The sequence below is a fragment of the Rhinopithecus bieti genome, unplaced genomic scaffold, assembly GCF_001698545.2.
Source record: "Rhinopithecus bieti isolate Rb0 unplaced genomic scaffold, ASM169854v2 scaffold_27306, whole genome shotgun sequence".
Taxonomy (NCBI): domain Eukaryota; kingdom Metazoa; phylum Chordata; class Mammalia; order Primates; family Cercopithecidae; genus Rhinopithecus; species Rhinopithecus bieti.
In genome coordinates, this window is record NW_016812395.1 from 175,425 (window position 1) to 202,440 (window position 27,016).

The 27,016-nt window shown below is 39.8% G+C and overlaps 1 protein-coding gene across 1 annotated transcript in view; it reads right to left on the reverse strand.

The window, feature by feature from the left end:
• Window positions 1–26,656, reverse strand: part of LOC108544915 (phosphatidylinositol 3,4,5-trisphosphate-dependent Rac exchanger 2 protein-like) — a 164,636-nt gene extending 137,980 nt beyond the window's left edge. Inside the window, 1 exon segment of the mRNA XM_017896328.1 lies at window positions 26,143–26,656. Within this exon segment, the coding sequence (XP_017751817.1) occupies window positions 26,143–26,283 (141 nt within the window). The 5' untranslated portion in view covers window positions 26,284–26,656.
• Window positions 26,657–27,016: the final 360 nt, after the last annotated feature.

Below are 27,016 nucleotides of genomic sequence, written 5' to 3' on the forward strand. Positions count from 1 at the left end.
GGAAGGGGAACATCACACACTGGGGCCTATCATGGGGAGGGGTGAGGGGGGAGGGATTGCATTGGGGAGTTACACATGATATAAATGATGAATTGATGGGTGCTGACGAGTTGATGGGTGCAGCACACCAACATGGCACAAATATACATATGTAACAAACCTGCACGTTATGCACATGTACCCTAGAACTTAAAGTATAATAAAAAAATAATAATAATAATAATAATAATATGGATAATCCCACAAACATAATAATAAGTGAAAAGAGTATATAATGGATTACATAAACGATAAGTCTATTCATATGAAATTTTAAAACGAGACAAAACAATCTATGGTGCTGGAAGTCAAAGTGGTTACTACTCTTGGAGAAGGCTGTTGCTGAAAAGGAACACAAGGATGGCTTTTGAGGTGTCAGCAATATTCTGTTCCTTGCTCTGGATGTTAGTTACACAGGTGTAAGGATATGGGGAGAAAAATTCAAGTTTCTCCTACGATACTCTCACAACACAGAATGCTTCTGTTGCCAAATGTGTATGTGTGGGGGGAGGGGCGGGGGGAGTTTTCCCCACACACCAAGTAAGCAATCAATTCTGCAGTGAAGAGATAGCATCATATTCCACAGGTTAAGGGCTCAGTCCCACAAGACTAACACCCACTTAAGATGCCAATCACATGCCCTAGATTGTGACCTGTGTTTCTGATCAACCAGCTAAAAACTGGGGTTCCCATCACCCTTCCTTGGGAATGATTGGTTTGTGAGAGCAGCTAACAGAACTCAGGGAAACACCTATGCTTACCAATTTATTATAAAGGATATTACAAAAGATACAGATAAACAGTCAGAAAGAGATGCATAGGGCAGGTTTGTGCAAGGGGATGCAGAGCTTCCCTGCCTTTTCTAGGCATGCCACCCTCCAGGAAACTCTACATGTTCAGCTATTCAGAAGCCCCCCAAACCTAGTACTTTAGGGTTTTTACAGAAGCTTCATTATGTAGACATAATTGATTAAATCATTGGCCACTGCTGATTAGCTTAACCTTCAATTTCTCTCCCCTCTCCAGAGGTTGAGTGTGGGGCTGAAAAGTTCCAACCCTCTAATCATGCTTTGGCCTTTCCTGTCCTCATTCTACCTAGGGGATTCCAGACACCAGTCAAACCAACAACATACAAAGGTCACTCTGTCACTCCTGGGATTCCAAAGACTATAGGAGTCGTATGTGAGGAAATGGAGATGAAGGCCAAATATATCTATGTTGTTATAAGAAAAAAAAAAATCACAATATCACAACAGCTGTGTTTAACTAGTAAAATTTATTAATAATTTACACATGTTCCTGTATGTTGTTTCAGTTATCTGTCACTGCATGTCATAGTTCGGGCTGCTAAAACAAATTACCATCAACTGAGTGGCTTGTAAACAACAGAAATTTATTTCTCATGGTTCTGCAAGCTGAAAAGTCCAAGACTGGGGTGGCAGCAGGCTATGGTGGGGACCCTCTTCCAATGACTTCTCCTTATATCCTATTGTAAATGAAAGAGGGGTAGAGAGCTCTCTGGAGTTCTTTTTATAAGGGTACTAATCGTATTCATGACCCAGCGGCTTCCCAAGGCCACATCTCCTAATCCCATCATATTGGGAGGTTAGAATTTCAACATATACATTTGGGGAGGACACAAATATTCAATCCATTATATTGTATAACAAACTATGCCGCACTTAGTGGCTTACAATAACTATTTATATTTTGCTCATGATTTTGTGAATTAAAAATTTGAGAAGTGTTCAGCTAGACACTCTGCTACATGTAGTACCAGCTGGGGTGGCTGGAGGATCCATTTTTAAGATGGCTCCATCTCTTCATCCTAGTGACATGTGTTACCTTGGCTTCTCTCTCTCTGTCTCACTCTCTCTCTCCCCTCTCTCTCTGTCTCTGTCTCTCTGTCTCTCTACCTCCCTCTCTGTCTCTCTCTCTTTCTCTCAGTGTTTCATATTTCAGGATCTCTCCACATGGCTGAGGCATCTCACAGCAAGTTTGTCTCAGAATAGCGGCACTGCTTCGATGGCAGCTATCTTCAAGAGAAAGCTATTCTAAAAGCACATTTTCCAAGAGATCCAGGGATAAAATTTCAAGAGCCCTTAAGACCTAGCCTTAGGAGTCATTGGTCAATAGCAAGTTTCAGAGCTCGCCCAGAATCAAAGAAAGGGTGCTGCTACATGAAGGGCAACTGCTGGGGGTTTGGTTCATTAGGAAGACAACTTTGGGGACTAGTTGCAACAGTGTGTTATAACTTCATCAAAAGCTTAAAAGTATAGAAGAATCTATGCATTTTTTTAATCAAAAATCAGTTACTACCCTGGCCAGGCAAAGTGACTCATGCCTGTAATCCCAGCACTTTGGGAGGCCAAGACAGGTGGATCACCTGAGGTCAGGAGTTCGAGACCAGCCTGGCCATCATGGTGAAACCCCATCTCTACCAAACACACACACACACACACACACACACACACACACACAAAATTAGCTGGGCATGGTGGCACGCGCCTGTAGCCCCAGCTACTCAGAGGGCTGAGGCAGGAGAATCACTTGAACCCAAGAAGTGGAGATTCCAGTGAGCTGAGATTGTGCCACTGCACTCCAGTCTTGGCAACAGAGCCAGACTCCATTTCAAAAAAAAAACTGAAAAATCATGTACTGTCCTGATAAATATTAAGTATACTAGCTGAAAAAGACATGCTAAAATATAATACTTAGGCACTGTTTCCCTGCCACACTAGCTATTCATAATAATATTTGTTTGCTGAATTCTGTTGCTCTCATTTTCTCCTGTGTTCAATGTATTAAGAAATTACTATATACTTGGAAATGTAGGCAATTAAAAAAAGATACATACTAACATTTGTTTCACTTTAAAAGCATGTATTCACTCATTCATTGTTCAGGTTCACTATAGGCCTGGCACTGCATTAGCAATTAGATATAGAGAATAAAATGTGAAAAGGCCCAGTTCCTGCCTACAGGTACTATATAACAGCACAATGAGTAGGACACACACACACACACACACACACACAAAAAAAAAAAAAAAAAAAAAAAAAAAAAAAAAAAAAAAAAAAAAAAACCCATGTGCAGGTAACATCAGCCAGATCCACTGGTTCATTATAATTTCAAAAGACTGAGAGGCCCCAACTAGAGGAGACCATGAGATGAGCTCTGGTTGGTTTTCAGTAGGTCAGGGTGCGCTACAGTTTTGAGAAAGCGAGGGAGAAAATAAAAATCATCCATTCATTGGGAAAACTAGTTTCTAAGAAGTGCGGGAAGGCTTGAGAAGAAGAAGAAGAAAGGCAGAAGCCAGAGCTCTCCAGAGAGAAGTGCACAAGCCCAGACTGAGAAGTGGTAAGAGGAACACACAGCAAGGATGGATTCCGGAGCAAATTCTGAATCACCACAGTCAGGATGCAGCAGAGACTGGATGTGCACACAAAAACTGTCCATTTTTCTACCTGGTTTTACAACTAACTTAATATCCAATTATTTATATCCTTACATGAAGAAGGTAGTAACACTGTAAGAGACCAAAGCAATAAATGAATTTGAAACAAAATTATTTCTAAAATGCTATCACTGCATCACCTCTAGGTTAGGAGGACTATCATAACTATTCATTCCAGTAAAAGTTAAGTAACTTTTTCTTAGTATTAGCTTTGTACAGTTAGTTCCAAATAAATTCTCAGAATTTGCATGATAAATAGTAGGAAAATTTTCTCACCCTCATATTTGGCCAACCCGATTATTTTAATCTACCAAAAACAATAAAAATGTCAACTCCCTTTCATGCATCCTTTGTTATCCCTTATATGGAAAAGTTAGCTTCAAAATGTAATGAACTAGCATATTTCTAGGTAGGATTTTAGCTAACTGATGTAATGTTATAATATATAATACCTATTAAAATATCTTTTCAGAACATGAAGAATGTTCATCCATTTTTACTTTTAAAATCAAGTTTATGAGAATGTTTTTTAAAACTCTATAGATTTTCTCTTACTTTTTTCTCTCTTTTTTTTTCATAGCAATCATGCTTCTTCCCAACCAAGAGACTGGCAAAATTGTATCTTGTTAGTCTAAGTCCAAAGTAGTACACCAAGGCACCACTGAAAGAAAAGTTTTCAAACACAAGGTTCCTAGAATTCACATTATCTTAAGAAAGCTGTTTATCAGAGCACATCAAAGCAATTTTTAGTATTAATTCACTCTTTCTCCAGTTTTCAATCGAAGTGAAGTAAGGTATATGGCACATTTTTATAATTCATAGAATATTCTCTAGGTTATTTATAGCATATACTACTCTACTTCAGCCAGTAAGATACTCAACACCTAGTATATAATAGACATATGCTAGGTTCTGTAGAATATATCAACGAAAAAAAGGTGTGTTAAGTTTTGCAATAAGTGAAAGGAACTTGAAAGTTAGAACAATTGAACTAGCACTGTTCTTGATGTTAACTCTTAAGTTCCACTTTCACATTTTACATTTAACTCTTGGTATCCACGTGTTCTCGGGCTACTACTAATACAACTGTTCCCAGCTGTAAAATGTCTGACTGGCTTTACTCTCAGGCCCAAATATGATAATGTTTTATAAACTGTGATATGCCACACAAAAAAATTATTACAAAACTCACATACACAGTAATGCAGGACCAATACTACTAAAGTGCTAATTTAAGTGTTACCAACAATAAAACCCATAGTTAGCAGTGACAAGAACCTATATAGAAAGCGACAAGGAGATAAAAGTGGTATGTGGTATGAAATAGACTAGGAAGAGATGTCATTACAGAGAGGTGAGGTTTGAATTGGATCCTGAGTATGGATATTCAAGAAGAAAAAAGAAAAGATATTCAAGTATGTATATTCAAGAAGAAAGAAGAGCATACATAAGTAGAGGCAGAAAGGCAAGTCAGCAAGATATTTAATGGATCACTTGAGAACCCTATAGGAGAGATTCTTCAGGAGTAGCTACAACAAGTTAATTTGACAGATATGCCAAGGACCCTTTTTAATAAAAAGGTTCTAGAATGACAAGTTGATAAATTAGGATGTTTGAGCATCAAGGAGGAAAAGTCTGTGATAAAATGAAATAAAAAGATGAAAACACTCCTTTAGGAAGATTAATCTGAGCATGTTTGCTAGATGGATATCAGTCTGCCCATACTTTTATTGCCATATCACCCCTGAAATAAAGGAGACTTCTTTAGAGAAGAAGCAGGGGAGGCCTGGAGAAAGGGGTATATCTAGTGACACTTAGAAATCAACAGGGCATTGAGACTGGCTGGAAAAGGGATGAAAGATATGGAGACAAAGATGACACTGAGCCTTCCAGTCCAGGGAGACCAGAGAAGACCAATTATAGAAAAATAGGGGAGGGACAAAGAGGAGTTACATGTCCTCTAAGGTAAAATGATGAATTTAGTTTTGCACATGTTGAGTCTGAGGCAAAAGTGAGACATACAATGCAATGTCCTTTATACAGAAGACATGACTTTGGGATTCAAAATCTTCACTGGAGCAATATAATTTAATTTGGCTTATGTAAAGATAATTGCAGAGGCCATCATCAGTTGATAAGCTTACTGGAAGGGATAAAAGTATGTAGACAGGGATGCGAAGGTAAGAAATGAAAGTTAGAAGAAAACTGGATAACTAGAGTTTCATCAGGGAACCTAAGGGAGGCCCTACAGGGAGGGAATTTCATACAACTAACACTGATGAACAATGCCGGGGAAGTGAAGGGAGCTCAAAACTGGGACAGAATTAAGAGGTATGGTTAAAAGATGGTCACAGGGAGACTTCAGGAGCCTCGCTTCTAAAAAACAGGGTCTGAAAGCCAGGTTGGGAAGCAGCTGAAAGAGGAAGAGAATGCAGTAAATTCAGCAGCAAATACAATGATGTAGTCAGGGAATCTGAAAGCTTTGGGAGATAATTTACACAGGAGCTGCAAGAGGCAATGAGATTCAGAAGAGGTTTCACATACTTTCAACACAGAATACCTGACTATATCTGATGGCATAAACAGGAAGAATTCAAAGTTACACCTTTGTTCCTTACTCATATGTAGAGGTAATAAGTTTTGTGGAGATCACCAATGGGCTTTATTACAGAAATTACTGCAATCAGAAATCAAGGGAGATTACTCATTTGGCCAAAAGTAAAGACACCTGAGCCCCTCACAGCAGTGAACTTTAATTATATCTTTAGACATAAGGGAAAATTGGAAAACAAAACAAAACCATTAAGGACATCACATCAAACAAGTGGCTTTACAGAAATCAGTTTCTTGCACTTCAAATCTCCCTTGGCATGCATATGCTATGTTCACAAATTGGCACTTAGAAAATAATTCTCCATATCTCATCACAACAAAGAACTTTGGAAAATACATCAGTCCTCCATGGGAATTCTCCAAAGGCTTTAAATACTAATTTCTACAACATCCTTATTTCCCAAAGTAGCATACTTCCTTTCCCACATCAGGAGTACTTCCCATTAATTGCTGCGGTCTTATTGCCTTGCTCAGACACGTGGAAAATGACTTGTTGACTGCTTTCTGCCTAAGTTAAATCAAAACTTTACCTATATCTTTTCCACTACCAATATTTCTCATTACTATTGAAAAGTATTACTGGATAACTGTATCTCCAATAAATGCAGCCTCCTAGCTAATTTCATTTCTGTTTAGTTTCCTCTTCAATGTTGAGTTACTTCTTGGTTTTATAAGTGAATTTTGTCAATGCATCTCTTCTCATCATTCATTCTATTATGATATTATCTATTTTTTAGGGCAGATTGGAAACCATGTATCTCAATCCTTGATTTATATATTTATATTAATGTCATGTATTCATTTCCTTGTATTTCTCAACCCTACTCCCACATTAGAATCACCTGGGGAGCTTTTTAAAACTAGCAATTCTTGACTTCCACCCTCTCTCCCCACACCCTGAGATTCTAATTAAGCTGGTCTGGACTGAGGTCCAAGCATCAGCAATATTCCTCACCAATTTAGTCTTTCTGACTTTTGTTGGGCTTAATGAATTGGTCTCTCTCAGGTCTCACCTGTGCCCAATAGAGCCATTCCTGCACTCTGTGGCTAGAAGTCAGCCTCCCAAATGACCCTTCCTGAACCAAGGCCCAATGTTGTGACTTCCTTACTCAAAAAACTCCCCTAACTCCCACTGTCTACTAATTAATTCTAAACTACCTCTACTGCTGTTCAAGGCCATCCACCATCTGGCTCCAAGCTACCTTTATCACCCCCTATACCACTCTACACCCCTACACCTACTCTTCAATGGGACCATTTTAATCACTGTTCCACAAAAGCAACACCATGAAATGGGACAACCTTTTCAACAGTTCCTGTGAAAAGTAAAATCTAGTCAAAGTCACAGGCCTTTACTCTTTGTTACTAGAATGACAGATGAAAGGGAATCTGTTTGCATTGAGTAAACTAATATAAGAATAATAATTGCAAAATAGCTGCACATAGCACTGGTCTGCTGCTGTGTTAGCAGGTGGATGAAGTGAGCCCTGCACCACCAGTTTCTGTCCTGACCCTCAAGCCTCCTGACATGCACTTGGAATAGGCTCCTGTACGATAATCAGTTGTTTCACAATCGCAGAGGAGGAAAATGATTTTCTCCTGATTTATTTCATATTTCTTACTCTGAAGCTGAAAGAGGATTACTTCTTGATCAAGAAAACATGAGTCTGTAGCTATTAGTGTGAGAACTCTAACTCCAAGTATGTTTGGTGTATTTTCCCAAACTAGCAGCCCAACACAATCTCTGTAGGAGGTTGGCGGAGCTGAGAACTGCAAAGTAAGTTATTAGGCTTTATTTGAAAATTAGTTCCATCAGAAACATAGGACCATAAAATAGATTAGGGGTATTGTTATTTTGCTGGCATAATTAATACCATGTTGTTGAAAGGCTGATGCTCATTACACTATTTCTTCATATGAATAAGAATAGTTCTCAGTTGAGGTTTCAGGATTTGGGCCTTTTTATTTATTCCGTTTTTTAGTGTGGGGCAGTAGTTTGATGACTAAACTGTATCTGAACTTTACAATGCTTTACATGAAATTTAGAGGCTATGACTCCAAGGAACAGATTTCAATCTGTTTAGATTAACAGATTGCGATTAACTCACTTGCAACAGCTGTTACACAAATATACACCATCAGGTCAATAAACAAAACCACTTTACACTTTGGCTTCCCAAAATGGAGATAACTGATTTCTCTCTTATTATTTGCCATACTTATGGAATCTCTAAGCAGATTAACTCCATACTTATGGAATCTCTAAGCATAAACAACCAAGAGGAAGAAATATGGAAGGTATTGGCAATTAGAGCAAATTGGGCTATAGAAATTTTAGAAATTATAGAAATTTTCAGACCGGAGTGAGACTCAGATGATGGGCATAAGATTCTCTAACTCTCTTTCTTTTGTTTGTAGCAACCCATTTCACCTGTGCTCACCTGGGAATCTATGTGAGCTGAAGGAAGAGACTTCCAATTTTGACACAGTGGTAGCAAAATGAACCCACTCGCCAAAATAAATAGCAACCTTCGAACAAGCTGTCAGGAAGAATTTCAGGTTTTTCCTGTGGGTTCCATCTCCAGAAAAGACCAAACTTGATGTATTAAGGAAAGTCCCAGCAGCTGGTAAATATTCTTCTAAATTATACAATAATCGTAAAACATTAATAAACCTTCCTAGGTGGAAAATGGACTTGAGGGAGTAACTACAAACCAACCATCTCAAATGTTACTCTAATCATCTCAGGAAGTAAGTTTAAAAGCAGTCAAAATCTACCTCTCCTTGGGTTGTAATTTTGGTCCTAATCCTTATTATTATGGGATGGTCCATCCCTCAGAGTCATCACAAGCCTGAAGACCACACTCAAAGCTACACAGTCAGTGCCAGAGGCTCCTGCATGAGAAAAGATACAGGGGGTGATGAGACCAGAATACCTGAGAGTGGGCTAAGCAACAGCAATGACATTTCTCCAAAAGGTGGCAGAGATCTCTGAAGCTGCTGCTTTGGCTGTGGCATTCATAGACCACACAGAGAGAACTAAGCTGAGTTAACCCTTTTCCCCAGTTCCTTTCATGACCCCCTGCCATGTTCAGACATTGTCTTAGAGCAAACTCTAAATGCGGCCTCGCTCCCCAGTGATAACCCCAACCAAACACTGTGCTCTTGATAAATGAGCACCGTCAGCACTCAGGGCCTCCAGGTCAGGCTCTGGCATGGTGACCCCAGCCACAGGGCAACCTAATAACTGGCATGAGCATTAAGACACCGAGCAGAGTGCGGGAGAAAATCTCAAAGCCTCCAAGTAAGAGCTACCGATGGACTGAAAATTCTGTTACAGAGTTCAAGGAGTTTTACATATCTGATTTCCTTCCTAGGCACTGTATCTTGCATTATTTTCTTAGGCAGGTCTTGCCTTTAAAGTTCACCTACATATCCTTTGCATTCTTGTGGGTTAGTTTGGTACAACAGCTGTTAGGTTAAGGCTGATTGTCCCCATTTTGTCAGATTCACACCACAATCAAAACCAGTTCCCCTGAAAAGCATAGAGAGGAAACCCAGGATTTTCCTTACTTTGAAACAATCAGGCAGACAGGTCACAAATAGCACAAAAGAGAAGTGGATGCAAAAGATTTCAACTTTCTGTAGTAATTGTGTTTGCACTTCCTTTAAACTTTTATGATGTATGAGCCACAGAAAGGTCTCCTTAAAGAGAAACAGGAAGAAGAAAGCACATAACCTTATCAAAAAAATACAGACCGCTAAATTCCTTCCCGTTGGTTATACTTTTTAAAAGCCCAATATAATTATTCACTCATTCCTATTCTGAAGTTGGTAATGATGATGGTAATAAACCTATTTCCTTTTCTTTGTGCTGCAAATTCAGTGAACCGAAGAATGAAGCTCTGCAAAAGGCTGCTAAGAAATATCATTTCCAGAACTAACCCTGAAAAAAATGTCAGCACCAGAATCTGAGCTCCCAGATTCTATTAACAATTAGTCAAGAGGCGAGGATCCAGGATGCTAAGGAGAAAGGGAATATTTTCCACAGTCCTCAAATGACCTTTCCCCTCCCCACAGTCTCTGGCAGAGGCTTCCAATGGCACTTTACAGGCCACATAGGGACCTCTTCCAGCTGTCCACAAGTCTCAAGGGAGTCATTTCTATAGGGCAATCAGAGAGACAATACCACAGGAAGAAAACAGGGGAGGGTTTGCAAGGTACTGTTTTTATTTTATTTTTTTATACTTTAAGTTCTAGGGTGCACAACGTTCAGGTTTGTTACATATGTATATTTGTTACATATGTATACATCTGCCCTGTTGGTGTGCTGCATCCATTAACTGGTCATTTACATTAGGTATATTTCCTAATGCTATCCCTCCCCTCCCCTCCCCCCATCCCACAACAGGCCCCAGTGTGTGATGTTCCCTATCCTGTGTCCAAGTGTTCTCATTGTTCAGTTCCCATCTGTGAGTGAGAACATGTGGTGTTTGGTTTTCTGTCCTTGCGATAATTTGCTCAGAATGCAAGGTACTATTGATCCTTCCTATCCCCTTTCAGGGAAAGGCCTCAAATAAGAAAAATGTATGAAAGCACCTCATACCTTGGCTTTTAACTCACGTCTGGGATTATCTAAGACGACGGTCATAAAACGGCTTTTAGAGCCTGCTGCACCTTCAAGATCTCCAATTCCCACCCCTGCCCCACTTGTTCAATGCTTCCGTCCCCTCGCTGCTAAAGGATACTTCATTTCCAGCAGAAGCTTTTCAGCCAATGGTGCCCCAACTGCACAGCGTGCTGGGTTCTCATCCATGATGAATCTGAATGTTGGCTGCAGTTCCACTAGACACAGAGCTGCTGGGCATGAAACCTTATTGACAAAACGCTCCACAAAATAAGCTCCTCAATGGTATAAACACCGAACAGAGTGAGGCAGTGGATTTTAAAGTTTGCACCTTTAAAAAATATATGCCTATTATATTAAAGTCAACAGACTTAAAAATGATAACCAAAAAATGACACTAGTTAAAGCCTTAAGTCTTAGTGTCACCGTGCTTTTTCTGATCTGTTCTATTAACTTTATTTATTAGCAATGTACATCTGGGTTTAATTTCACCTCCGAATTATCACTACACTGAAGATTTAAACAATAAATCAATTGGCACTTTCCTCCTAGATATTGCCTACTAAAAAAATAAAATTCTTTCAAATATTTTAGAGATTTACAAAAAAAGAAGAGTGACAGAAAAGACTGAATGCCTGCTTTTCATCTTACACAAAATGTCAAAACACATGCACACTTAATCCTCTTCTCTGCTTCACTTATTCTCCCAGGCACTTAGACTAGCTAATATATCGTATATTTTACTCATTTATCTTGTAGCTCCTGGGTTAGAGTCAGAGCTGCATGAAAGCAGGAATTTTTAATGCTTGTCAGTGCTATGTCCTCTGAACCTAGAACAGTGATTGGCACACAGTAGATGCTCAAAAAATATGCCTTGGACCATGAAGAATAAAAATATCTGGATTTTGAAAGCAATCATTGGAGAGAATCAATCATAATGCGTAGCATATTAGGGGTTATTTTTTAGGTTGCCTGATTCATAAATTACACAATGCTGAAAATAAGGTTTTTCACCTAATAAAGTTGGTTTTGCACATTAATTTATAAATAGCTCTCGTTGCATTTTCTTTTTGGTTTTTGTTGTTGTTGTTTGGTTTGTTTGTTTTTTAGAGACAGAGGTCTCAACATGTTCCCAGGCTAGATTTGAACGCCTGAGCTTAAGTGATTCTCCCATTTCAGCCTCCCAAGCTCCGCCCAGATTGATGCATTTTTTCTCTTTTACAGATTATGGTAATTCCTTTTTTCTCTTTTACAGGTTTTTTAGTTCTGTATTATTTGTAAAAAAAAAAAAAAAAAAAAACACCCTGTAGATTTTACTTAGCACATATTCAGTATTAAGGGAAATTACAGAATATCATAGAGGAGTTGGAACTTTGAATTGTGACATACTGGAAAAGAAATAATTTGTAGGAAGGATATATGGTACAATATAGTAAAACTATAGGCAATTTATTTTCTTTAAATGTTAGCAGACATTTTCTTTTTAAAAAATGTATTCAAATATCCTAGCTGACTACCTAGATCTCTCATTAAGGTTTGCTTATATTTTCACAACACCATCAAAGGTGAATCTGACCCAAATCCACATCTATAGAAATACATATATTTAAAATTAAAGATCCAGTCAAGTACTAACTAAGCTCTCAAATTTTCTGACATCCAACCCATCATGTTCCTCATAATGAAGTCAACCATAAGTAGAAATTTTTTAAAAATCTTAAATCCCAAAGAATATTTGCTACCCTCAAAATATTTAATGATACAGAGAAGACCCTACTTATACGTGAGAATTACTAGCACACTGAAAATTATGCAGGAGAAACATCATCTTCTCATACTTCAATTGAAAGCTATGCTCTTCCATCAATAACATGATTCCCTTTTGGACCCTAAAATCATATGGTTGTGCTAACAGTCCTTGCTAGAAACTGAGGAAAATGTCTCTAGCTGTATAACATGACCCATTTACCAAACTTCGTTCTATGACTACCAGAAGGCCATTTACTCTCATTCCTCTATCCTGTCAAACGAAGTAGGTCTGGCAAACAGAACACTCTAAAGAATAGTGATCATTTTTAACAATGGATTCACTTAATATATGTTTAAACTACATTAATGCTTTTCACCTAAGCAATCAATAGAATATCCATTAAATGCAGACATACACACACTTTGGACAGTGTGTGTGCATATACATACACATGCACATATATAAATATACACATATAATAATTACATATGTTAATTATACAAATTAATTTTATATCTTTGCCTCAAATGTCTTGTGATTTGATCACACATAGGATAAACACATGAGCTGTATTTAAACACAAAGCCAAGGGTTCAAACCTGTTAGGAAGCACCATAAATACTCAGAGATCCAAAATGATCCCAGAGGATTAAATTAAGCTGAAAATAGCATCAGTACTGACATATATTAACAGATATGCCAATGGGAGAACTAAGGTTTTCTATTTCTGAAAGGTTCATGTGTTTCCTTATTTCTGCGAGGGAAACTCCTGACTTCTGGGTAATCTTTGGCTCCTGAGTGCTTGCCTGGCTCTGACTCTGTCTTGGATTGACCATAAGCTCCTGTTGCTCTCTTGCACTTGATGGTTTGCCTGAAATGAACTACTGTTCCTTCCTGATTTCTAGCTTCTGTGTACTTCCGGAGTCAACAAGTTCTGCGTCCCTGCTCCAGCATCTGCCTTGGTTTTCCCAGTCCTGATTAATCACACCATTCCCACAATTCAGAAGGGTCCGGGCCAGTGATTCATCAGCGGAACATCTTGGAAGAGCGATACAAATTTTGCGGTGGATCTTTTCAGAATCCCCACTTTCCCAATTAGGAACTGACCAAAATGTCCCCAGGTGTGAGTTCACAATGATCCGAGCTTTGAAGGTAGTTCTAAGTTGCGAGTTAAATATGAATATGCAGTGCCTAACACATAAGAAACACATAACAAAAACAGAATTTCCATATTATCTTGGAATTTTTTTTCTGGAAACTTCCACAAAATTTTAAAATTACATAAAATCACCAAATACCCCAAAGCCTTTCTGTAGTGAAAGCCAATGGAAAAAAAAACAAACAAACAAACTTGAGCCTTGAGAGCTCTGGAGCTCTTACAAATACATGTGAAGACAGAGACAAATGTTAGATGGATTGCTATGTGGGAAAGAATATATTATTTTAGAGGGAAATAATCCAAATTATATTTTAAATACAATAGGTTCTTATAGTAAAGGAATCTAATAATTAATATAAATGATTTTCTGAGACAGGAGACTAAAGTATCAATGGATTCAAAATGTGGCAGAGACGACCCTTTGCCCCTCAATATTTATTCCTATGTCATTATTTCAGTGTAGAACTCCCTAAGTTTCAGCTGGGCACAAGGCTGTCCAGCCAGTCAGCATATCTCCCGGTCTCCCTTAGAGCTAGATTAGCCAGGTTACAAAGATCTGGCCGTAGGGATGAGAGGGAAAGTGATGTGTGTCATTTCTGGGTTACATCCTTAAAGGGAGTGCTTGCCCTCCACTTTTCTCCCACCCTCTGTCCCCTGGGGCTGGGATGTGAAAAGTGTAGTGGTAAGTCAGCTTCAACCATAGGGAAAAGGACAACACCCTACTGTACTGGTTCCCCCACCTTCTCTAACCCACTGGAAACACCTAGAGAATATACATAAATACTGAGGCCTGGCTCTCACCCCCACATACTCAGATTTAATTGGTCCTAGGGGCTGGTAGAGCAATAAGATAAAAGAAACAGTGGTCTCTGAATGACCTGATGCAGCTGAGCTGCTAACCCCACTGGAACACCACTGGGGTATATTTAATTTAAAAATTAAATAACCGGAGTTCTAAGAGAGGATGCAAAAAAGGCCATGTTGATTGCATATGGCTTTCCTAGCCACAAACAATCCTTCTGCATTGTTCAAACTATTGTTATTTTGTCTCAGTTAAAGCAGCTGAACAAATATCCTTACAAATAAACACAAAATTCTGGCCTTCAGGAAAAAAAGAATATGTTAAGTAAAGGTAAGAAAAAATACTATTCTTTTCTAAAGGAAAACTAAAGTATACTATTAAAACAAAAAAGTGCAGTTTTAGAATAATCCGAGGAAATTATGGCTGAACTAGAGATTTATTAAAGAAAAAACAAAAAATAAACTAAAAATATTAACACAAAGACAGAAAAAAGATATTAAAGTTGGCCAATTCATTAATGATTTGCATAAATCAATGAGGCCTTGGTATCAAAATGTGATGATTTTAGGACAGAGTTAAAGAAATATTGATTTCTCTTATAGGCCCATTTTTGACAGGACATAGGTTAGACTCCTTTAAGACATGGTCTTAATAAGAAAGAATAAAGATATAGTCTCCTTGTATTTTGTTGCTTTGTCACCCTGAACATGTAACTTCCATTTCATGGTCTAAAATGGCTGCCCCGTCACCTGCCATCACATCCTCATACCACAGGGAGAAGAGGGAAAGGAGAAAAGAGAATGCATACTCTTCACAATAAGGGCACACTGCAGAAGTTACCCAGGCCACTTCTGCTCACCCCACTACCCAGAACCTTTACAAAGGTTTACACACTTATCTGCATGGCAGGCTGGGAAATGAAGTCTTAAGCTGGACCTAAAACTTTTATCACTATAGAAGAAAAGAACACTGGGTATTGGGGACACTTAGAAGTCTCTGCCAGAGGTTTCATTATAAAGCGGTACAAGAAAACCAGATAAAGTTGTTTCTAGAATATTCAAAATACATTTTGTAAATATATAAAATATATAAAATTGGCCAGGCATGGTAGTTCACACCTGTAATCCCAGCACTTTGAGAGGCCGAGACAGGTGGATCACCTGAGGTTAGGAGTTCGAGAGCAGCCTGACCAACATGGTGAAACCCCGTCTCAATTAAAAATACAAAAAATTATCCAGGCGTGGTGGCAGGTGCCTGTAATTCCAGATATTTGGGAGGCTGAGGCACGAGAATCACTTGAACCCGGGAGGTGGAGGTTGCAGTGAGCCGAGATCATGCCACTGCGCTCCAGCCTGGGCAACAGAGCAAGACTCTATCTCAAAAAAAAAAATAATAAATAATAAAATATGTAAATACAAATATATTTATATATAAAATTACAGAAAACCAAATATGACATAGCTATACTCTATTGAAAATGAAAGACCCCTTCATCCCTTCATCCACATACCTCTGGGAAAATAATGAATTCTTAAAACAATCTTGGAGCCTGTGGGTGTGGGACTAACATTTAAGTCAATTAATAGAGTATAATAATGCCTTTCCACAGATCTTCTCCTAGTACTACTGATAGAAATAAGGCTTTGGAATGGGAGATGTTATTTCTGGAATCCTAAGATTTCTTTCTTCGAGGCAACAGTCTCAAATAAGAAAAGGCTGGAACTCCTAGGAAGCATGAAAGCAAGGCCAAGTTGAGGTATTACAAGGCACCAAGGGTAAAACATCAGCATTTCTTGCACAATTTCTGAAACTGTGTCACCATCTATAAAGCCTCTCCTACTGGCAAGAAGACAACTTAAATAGATAATTAAAATAACAAAAGTGGCAAAGCAAAATCAAACATAGATATCAATCCATATTTGACTCTCTCTGAGAAACAAAGTTTTCAAATGAATAAAAATGTTTATCCATCTGTATTCTATATTGTGATATTTTGCTGTAAAACCAGAGAATATTTTATATCGATATTCTAAATTTAATCAGATGGAGTCATTTCTTAAGTACTATATAATTTAACTTTTTCCAATGAAGGGTTTGCCTTTTAATGGAAAATATGCATTTCACATTAATGACAAAACACAATGTCCTTGGTTGAGATATTTTCGAGCAAAATAGATCCCTTTTTGTATACTATGCTCTGTTATATGTAAGGCTATACAACAAATTTATTCAATAAATCAAAGTCTGAAATCACCTATACTAAGTAGAAGTGCTTAAAAATCATAACTTCAAATTAACATATCATTTTCCTTAAAATTTCAATCATTGAACTCTTGGATGAAATGCAATAGTTTATGAAAATAGGGGAAATTTTTAAGCAGTTATTATTAGATGTATCATCATGTGAATAGTTATGTTCAATACCATGGAAAAAGTGACCCAGCCACACTTTTAATCAATGAAACATTTACTACAGAATGCTTTTCCTGAAATTTTGATTGCTTGAGGCAACTACAATGTTGTAAATCAAAGATGACTTTAATATAGCTAATACAATTTTAATAAATTGTAAATTCTGCAATTTACAATTATAATGTAAATCAAAGACCTTGGTTTTAACGTAGCTAATAATATAACTCTAATAAATTCACATTTGAAAAATTTTAATAAATTTAATAATGCTTTTAATGAAGAAGAACAAAATCCATCTCATGAAAAGTAAATATAAATAAAATGTTAAAGAAATAATGCAAACTAAAACAATTATTTTTAGGTCAAACTAATAGTGCTGAAAACACAGACATAATGATTTTGTTTGGTATGAAAATATAATGCCAGGTATATAGTAAAAGAATACTTAAGAAAACACTGTTTAAAACAAGTGCTGAAGAAACTATAATCACACTAAAATGTCAGATAAATCATTGTTTCTTTTTTTTACATGGCTAATGACTGATACGTGCATTAAATGTAAAGTAGAAGTTTTATACAATTTGCACCATGGTTTCTGAGATTTGAACCTATTCATACTAGATGTAATAAACCAGAAGTGCTTATGTCTCTACTTGAGCCTCTAAATTTGTATGTTGTGTTTAAGAAAATCACATTTAGGCCAGGCGCCGTGGCTCAAGCCTGTAATCCCAGCACTTTGGGAGGCCGAGACGGGTGGATCACGAGGTCAGCAGATCGAGACCATCCTGGTTAACACGGTGAAACTCCGTCTCTACTAAAAAATACAAAAAACTAGCCGGGTGAGGTGGCGGGCGCCTGTAGTCCCAGCTACTCGGGAGGCTGAGGCAGGAGAATGGCATAAACCTGGGAGGCGGAGCTTGCAGTGAGCTGAGATCCGACCACTGCACTCCAGCCTGGGCGACAGTGCGAGACTCCGTCTCAAAAAAAAAAAAAAAAAAATCACATTTAAAAGAATAATTGAACAAAGCCTATCATACATCCACCCTCAGATGTCCAAGCTCAATTCCCTTTTCTATTCCTGAAAGTGTGTGTCCAGATCGTTACTGTTCTCTTCAGGGCACTGCCCTCTCAGCAAGAACAAACAACAAAACAAGAACAAAACAAAACAGAACATCAGACAGAAAACCAGAGTTCAACTTCATAGAGGAAGAACGGCCATCGGGTAGCAACCTCCATACTTGCCTCTCCCCTAAAGTGCTAAAGTGGCCCTTGTCCTTACTCATAAATTCCTTCTGGAGGAAAGCCATCCCTCCCTGGTGGCTTCCAGAACACCCCCTCTCCTGCATTCCCTAGGCCCTGCTGGCATTCTCAGGACCTTCTTCTATTAAACTTTTCCTTATGCCTCCAGGCTTGGAAAAGACAGGGCGACTGACAGACCAGGCTGGTGACTCTCAAGCTGGCCTGAGCACGTGCCAAACTCAGTCTGTGGATAGACAAGACAGAGGAGAGGGAGATAAGCTTGGAGTTTAGGGAGGGGGGAAAAAAAAACACTTCCAGCTAGGCACGGTGGTTCACGCATGTAATCGTAGCACTTTGGGAGGCTGAGGCTAGGGGGACTGCCGTAGCTCAGGAGTTCGAGACCAGCCTGGAGTCTCGAAGTAGACGGGTGAAACCCCGTCTCTACTAAAGTAGAAAAAGTTAGCAGGGCATGGTGGCATGCGCCTGTAGTCCCAGCTACTCAGGAGGCTAAGGCAGGAGAATCAATTGAACCCGGAAGAGGGAGGTTGCAGTGAGCCGAGATCACACCACTGTGTTCCAGCCTGGGCGACAGAGCGATACTATAAATAAATAAATAAATAAACAAACAAAAACAAATACTTCCTACCTATCAGGACTTTACCTACAGAAGCTGATTTGAATTTCAGGCCAGCCCTGTGAGATATTATCAAATGTGTTTTCCAAATGTGAAACTAAGACATACAGAGGCTGTGTTGTTTGACCAAAGTGAGAGAGTTTCAGTGTGAGGATTTTAAACCAGCTCATCAGATTCTGTGCCATGCAGTTCACCTCACTGTCCCAGTGTGGGAGGGAGAGCCTCTGGTATGTGTTCACAAGGGGCCACAAAGACCACCCTAGGCAGTTCCACAAGCTGTACACTGGAGAAGCAGCAGAATTTTTAAAATACACAAGTGACAGCTTGCCTATTCTTAGTGTCTGCAAAGATATTTTACTACAGGTATGTTACAGGGCAAGATGGCTCAGAAAATTTTGCCTTGTCTTGTCTCCCAGTGCCATGGGGGTGCTTGCTATGCTTCCCACAAAGGTGCCATTTGCCTTCTGCCACTCTCTGTTGTTGCTGCTTTAGTTCCCTTCTTATTGTCTCTGTCCCCTTGGCTAGACTCATATGCCTTACCCATCCCTAGACAAAATCATTCCCTTCTCTCCTTGCAGTTACCACCAAACTCCTTGAATAGTTTATCCATCATCCTTCACATCCTCAGCTTCCACTCATGTCTCAACTGGTTCTGACAGTCTGGCTTCGGCTCACACGCTCTACTAAAGCTAAAACCCCAATGACATTCTTAACCGCCAGATCCAGCGACCTCTTCAGTCTTCACACACCCCACTTCCCTCAAGTTCTGCCACTTTAAAGAGACCTTTCTTCTGAAAACTAGATCCTTCTTTGGCTTTCAAAGTATCACTTTCTCCTAGTTCTTTGTTTCAGCCTTTGATAGCTCTAAGTCAACTGCACACTCTACTCTTCCTCTATCCTTTAAATATTGACTCTCCAACATCCTACCTTTTGTTTGTGTATTTTCTTCCTCTAATTGGTCTTCTTGTGTCATCTTACTCACCTGATGGTTTCAAAATACATGATTAGTTAATTTTTGGATCTCTCACTTTTGGCCCCAATTATTTCTCAAGTTCTACATTCTTATCTTCAAAAATCATAGTAGTATTTGTGGCTCAGCTCAACATGTCCAAAAGCAAATTCATTTTCCTTCTCCTCCTAGTGCTGTTCTGTGCCCTGCATTCCAATTCTCAGTTAATGACACTACCCATCTAGTCTTCAAAACTAGAGACCTAGCCCCACCCTATGTTCTTCATTCTACTTAAACCTCCACTTCTGAGAGGAGTACACAAAATACTAAAGCTTCTACCCAAAAAATCCCTCATAGTTGGGCATTTGATTTTTGTGGTTTGGTTTGGGTTTTTTTGTTGTTATTGTTCTTTAACATTTTCCAAGGCTTCTACCCCAGATCAGACTTTCCACATTTCTTATCTGGACTAATGCAATGACAGGCTCTTAATGGGTAACTAGACTTCAATCTTTCTTCCTCAACCTCGTAAACAGAATTCTCTTGCTAAGAAACAAATCTAATCACAATAGCTACTAGTTTTATATTAAAGTCATTGGTATTATAATAGGGTATAATTATAAGACTGTTTCAGACCCTGAAATGCCAGGCTCTGCCACACTGAGGTCACACTGGGCATGCTGTACTTTGGGGATTGATAATTCTCCCAGTATGACACATTCCTCCACATCCTTTAGAAGCCAGCTCTATCATCATCTCTTCCCAAAACTTCCCTTGACTCCCTGACTGAAAGAATCTCTATTGCCTCCATGTGACTTTGCTTATGGCTCTAGTGTCGCAGCTCCCATAGAGTATTGTGATGATCCAGCACCTAATAGAAGCTGTGTTCATCTGCACAGGCTGCCATAACAAAATACCATAGATTGATGGCTTAAGCAGAAATTTATTTTCTCACAACTCTGAAAGCTTAGAAGTCTAAGATCAAGGTGTCAGTAGGTTTGGTTTCTCCTGAAGCTTCCCTCCTTAGCTTGCAGAGGGCTGTCTTTTCCCCATGTCTTCCCAAGGCCTTTCCTCTGTACACCCCAGAATCTGTGTGTCCAAATCTCCTCTTCTTTGAAGGACACTAGTCAAATTGGATTAGGGTCTACCTTATGACCTCATTTTAACCTGATCACCTCTTTAAAGGCCCTATGTACAAATACAGTCCTATTCGTAAGTACTGGTGATTAGGACTTCAACATATGACTCCTGGGGAGGGATACAATTCAGTCCATAACATAAACCTTAAGCATAATGTGCTGAATCAATCATCTTTGTCTGGAAGAGTCAGGTCACAACTTAAAGAGTCTGATTTCAGATGCATTCAAATTCGGCTTTGTTTGCTTTTGCTTTGTTTGCCTGTTTGTCTGTTTTCTTGAGCACCTGCTATTTACAAAGCACTGTGTTTAGGCCAAGAAAAGCATACGCAGGAAGTAAATGCAAATCCCCTTTTCTCTGGGAATTTGCCATTTAGACAAATGTTTTTTCTAACTGCTTTTACGAAAGCTCAAATCTGAGAAAGGTGGAGCCATGCACAGAGAAGCTAGGGTGGCACTCCTGAAGCCATAACATCTAGCTCTCCAGCAGCCCTTGCAAGGGCCTCTGGAGCTCCAGGGAGCACAATTTGAAAGAGCTAAGAGACACACATATATTAAGCTGAATAAGAGAGTGAGGATGCAACCATTTAAACTCCAACTGTGGTTGTTGTTACGTATAAAGTTTTCTCACTGTCTTAAAATCAACTAATAAGCATTTATAAGAATATCATTAAAAAGACTACACTAATAGAAGGAAAACAAGGAAGGAGGAAACAAAGAAGAGAATTGGGGACATATAGAAAGGGTAGAGAAGGAATATAACAGAAACAAAAGTTATATCTAATGATAACCATAGGCATGGCTCTTTATAACAACTGTAACATCAGCAAAATAACAGTAACTACTTATAGGACCCTCTCCTGAGCCAGATGGGCCAAGCCCAATGCATATATCATATCATCCTTACAATACCCCTGAGAAATGCTATTGTTCTCCATTGTACAAATGAAGAAAAAGCGGCATGAAAAGTTAGGAATGTGTTTAAAATCACAAAGCAAATTAGAGGTGGGACTCAAATGCTAAGGTATCCAAGGTCAAAGCCTGGACAGGCAACACATTTGAAAATATTCTGTTTATGACGAGATACATAGCTTGAAGTCATTCTTTTAATATGCCCACAATGTAGACTAGCCATGCATTCTGCTTTGCCAGGAACAATCCCAGTTTCCATCTGTTTCCCAGTGTAATTACTAATAGCACTCCCTTTCACTCTCAGAAGTGTCCCAGTTTAGACAGTAAATTATATGGTCATCCTGCCTCAATGCCACTGACCCACAATGTAACTGGCCTACACAATTTTCCGGGCCCAGTGCAAAATAAAAATGTGAGGTCTCTTGTTCAAAAAGCAGGGGGCTGTTGAGGAATATGCTATTAAAGGTGCTGAAATATAACGCTTTTTTCTTTCATGTGTCTGCTCTGCTCATGTCCATTGTCCCATCAGACTTCATTTGCAAAACACAAGGTCAAAGATAAAATTGGCAAGAATTTCAAGATGGCAATAGTAGAGCATTAAAACAACCTGGGCATCCTTCTCAGCTCAGAACCGTGGGCCACTGCACAGGATGTGCATCGATGAAGCCAGCCCTGGGTCTTCCTTTTCTCTGTCCACTCACATGAGTCTGTCATCTCGGCAGGCTCTGTCACAGGTTTGCAAACAGGAAACAGGTTGTAACTTACTATTGTCCAGACTTTGGATGTTAAATACTGGATGTTAGGTTCATATAATCATTTATTTAGAAGAAATATTTTTAACAAAGCAAAAAATTTCATTTCCCAAGCAAAACAAGAACATAAATTCAAGCAAATTAGATCACTCTCTAACATTTTATCTGTGACCTAAAAATAACCTATCCATGATCTCAAACAAAAATTTAAAATATATGCAACAATAGTGCATGCAAAGTCTTTAATACCTCAATACCTGATTTAAATCATGTTTCTGTTTTAAAAGCAGGTACTACATGTTTAATTTGAAAGTTTTTGCTGCATAAATTCATACGTGCCTGAGCAAAACTGAAAATTCTACTGTCTATTTAGACCAAATGGAAGAAAACAGGAAATCAAAATGTTCACGATAATTGAGGCACTATCGTTAAAAATGGAGTGGGAGGAGAGAGGGTGGGTCAACTCACTGATTCATGCATGCACTCAACAAGCATGTATTGAGTACCTACAATGTCACAAGCATTGCACACAATTATGGAAAGCACAGGCAGACAAGGTGGTATGTCCCTATTCCTCAAGGAGGTCTAACAGAATGAGACCAAAGTAAACAAAAATCAATGAGTTTGAGTACTATGGAAGAAGGAAATGCAGGGTAAAGTGGATATAAGCAAGGAGCACCTGCGAAGAAGGGGCTAACTGAGCCTTGAAAGGAATCCACAAGGTACAAAAGGAAGGCCCCAGGAAGAACAAAGGCTGTGCTGAGGAAGCACAGCCCACCATGGAAAGAGTAGCCAGGTGAAGGCACAGAGCTTTGTTCAAACAGCAGTGTGTGCCTGGGGGCAACTACAGAGAAGATGCAGATAGACAAATACCATGGCATAGAGAAGAAAGGCAATGCTCACGGGCTGTCTTGGGGATGGCAGTGGGGTAAGATGCTCTTTCCTTAAAGGCCACAGTGTGGGAATTGAGGCGAGAGAGGGCTGAGAAATAGGAAAGATGAAAGATGTTAGAAAAGCTTTTCCCTCTAGCCAGTATTCTTTTTTTTTTTTTTTTTTTTTTTTTCTTGAGACGAGAGTCTTGCTCTGTCGCCCCAAGGCTGGAGTGCAGTGGCTACGATCTCCCGCTCCAACTGCAACCTCCACCTCCCGGGTTTCAAGCGATTCCTCCTGCCTCAGCCTCCTGAGGTAACTAGATTAAATATGTTTCACCACACGCCCAGCTAATTGTTTTGTATTTTTAGTAGAGATGGGGTTTCCACCACGTTGGCCAGGCTGGTCTCGAACTCCTGATCTTAGCTGACCCCAAAAGTGCTGATGATCTTTTATAAAGATCTTTTATAAAGGTAATAATACCATGTTGTTTGCTTATTTATAGGGTGGTTAAGTAAAATTACATTCTTAGTAGAACTAAAAATATGCTTTTTACCTCTTCTTCCTCTTTCTACTAAAGATTAGTCATCCTTCATCCATGTTAATGGCTTAAAGCAATAATATAAATGATTAATGACTAATCTAACAAATATTTAATTTGACTTAGGAGTAAACTATCAATTTTTGGCAACAAATTTACCACTCGACTTATTTAATACTATGGTTAACTTTTAAAAATAACTCCCATTGTTTGTTTCCATCTCTGATCATTCCCTTAGGATTGATTCCTAGAAGAGGAATTACCAGGCCAAACGGTTTGAATAGCTTAAAAGCTCTTGGTACACACTAGCATAGTCTAATATCAAAACCAGAGTGACTACATCAACTTCAAGTAACCAAGAAAACTCTATGGGGTGTAAATGTTGCTATAAATAACACCCTAAAAAGAAAATCTAATAATGTATTATAAATAGATCTTAGGTTTTGTAAGCCAGAGTAAACTTTTATTTAGGATGACATTCAGACTAATTAGTGCATTTGTGCATATAAACATGAACGGGCACAAATGATGCACAAAGAAAACAAAAAGTGGAAGAGCCCATAGATTCTGAAAGAGAAAAAAAGAAATCATGAAATGATGTTCTCCTTATAAAAGGGGAAAATTTATTTTATACTTTCCATACTTTCTTACCTAACTCTATATACTAATAGTAAGTTTTCTGTTGTAATGATCAGGTTTAAGATTAGAAGAAAAACTGATATTTTAAATAAAGATCAACAAATTAAGTTTTTAATATAATTAGATTAACTGTCTATTTCTGCAAAGTATTCTGCACAGTACTTTGTACACAGATCTTCAGAAAAGAGTAATTATGTAAGAAATGACTCAGATTCTTCAAAAGACAAAGAACTTTGTTACCAAAAAAGTTTCATGAAAGCCAAATTTAAAGCTATTAAAATCAAATCTTAAAACATACATTTTGACAATCTTCGTTACAAGGAAGTATATAATAATTCTAAAAATCTCCAGTTACCAGGATATTCTCAAATACCTGTACATTTGCAGAGAATGTGGCCCCTAAGAGTCACGTATATTGATTTTGAGAAGTCAACCATAACCCAATCTGTACATTTTACATCACTTGAGACATTGTTCTTTCCTTCTTGCCACAGCCAAGAAGTGAATTTTATCTGTCATGATTATAAGCAGAAAGTTGACAGATTTCAGAACACTAAGCAGGAAGTTTGGCACCTGAAATATTTTCCTTCAGACCAAGGGGGCATGGAATTGGTTGTTTGAAGAAGAAGGATTTGGATGAGATCACAAAAACTGAAGCTCCTGGTTCTTTGAATGATGCTCTCCCAGGAATCTGGGTGGAAAGAAGCCAAGGCTTAAATTCTTTTTTTTTCAGCAGTGAATAGGAAAAATTCAACTTTTGAGTGTTATCTCAGCAGCTACTTTCACTCAGTTTTGCCCCTTCGGCCCTAAAAATGAATGAAACGTTTTCAAAGCAGATGGCAGTGAGTCAAGCAGAAACGTGGAAAGTAAGTACATCCCCATTTCCACGAAGTCCCGAAGCTTGATTACAGCACTCCCATGGGCCATGTAAACAGGGGACCAGAAACTGAGCAGAAGACAGATTTAAGCCAGTGGGGAGGAGACTGTAGGACTAGGACGGGGTGAGCGCCACATGTGGCTTTAATATCCAACAGCTGCTAGAGATCATCACCCCTCTGCTCTCTCTGTACCCCCACACCAGAATCCTCTGTTTCAAAGACCATAACTAAAGCGGCCACTGCCATGTTATCTGAGTAACGAACTCAAGCTCGAGCACATTCAAGGACATTTTTTAACTTAGTGTACCTGAATGTAGCCGACTGGATCTTTAATCACTAAACCAAAGCTTTAAAACAAAGTCTCTAGGAAAGAACAAGAAGGAAAATCAATTACACAGTGCACTTAAGCAGACTAGAGAGGAGGGTAAAAGAAAAGTGAGGGAAGATGGGGCAGCCGGGATTCCCTGGACTGGAGCTCTCTTCTCTAGAGCTAACTTTTCAGACCTGGAGCTCTCCAAGGCCCCCGCAACTCAGTGAGTCTCAGGGCACCAACAAATGCCCGCGAGGGTCACCGCCCCCGCGAACGCAGCGTCCACACGCCGATTCCCGCGCTTGCGATGCCCCGACCCGTCCCTGGTCCCCGCACAGACAATGCCGCGCGCGCTTCCCGCAGCCGCTCCGGGACCCGCGCCCCGCGCCGCCCCGAGGTCCCCTAGCGTCTGCGGAGGACACTCACCGACACCAGGAACTCCAGTGTGCCCACATAGTCCCGCTCGGTCTTCTGGAGCTCGCTGAGCACGCACACGCGCAGGCGAAGCTGCTTCTCCAGGTCCTTGGCGCTCTCGGGGCGGCCGTCCCCGCGGCTGTCCTCGCTCATGGTCGGCGGCGGTGCGCGGCGCTGCCCGCCGTGCTGAGGGCTGACCCGCGAGCCCGCTGCTGCCCGGCACCCGGCGGCAAGAATGGAAAGTTGCCGCCTCCGCCAACTCCGAGGAGGGACAGACGACTTTACATGCTGGGGAGAGGCTGGGCGCAGGGAGAGGAGGGGATCGAGCTGGAATCCCGACGCGGGGGGCGCGGGGCTCCGCAGAGAAAATTCCTGGGAGTTGGGGGTCCTGCCAGGCCCTGCGCGCCCGGTCCCGCTGCTCTGGCCTCACACGGCCGGGGCTGGAGGGGAAGCGGCTTCGGCAGCCACAGCAGTGACTTGGACATTAATCAAAAGCTTTGTATCCATGTGACTCCGACCCTTTACCCTTCGCCAAATCTCAGGAAAAAGGAAACACAACCCTGGGGAAGTGCTGCGTGCTGGCTAATCACACACGCGCGCGCGCGCGCGCACACACACACACACACACACACACACACACACAGCAGCAGCAGCAGCAGCAGCAGCAGCAGCAGCACTTGAGATGGAACTCACAGGAGGTTCCCAGTCCCAGGGACACACACTCCAAGGCGCAACTCGAGGGTTACTCCTGAGACTCCCCTATTATTTAACTTTAATGTGTTTTGTACGAATCCTGAAAGCAAAGAAACAAGTCCCCACGGTTACATAACTGGATGGGAACAAAAACAACCACGGTATTGACCCTCCCGTCTTTGAAAAGAAACAC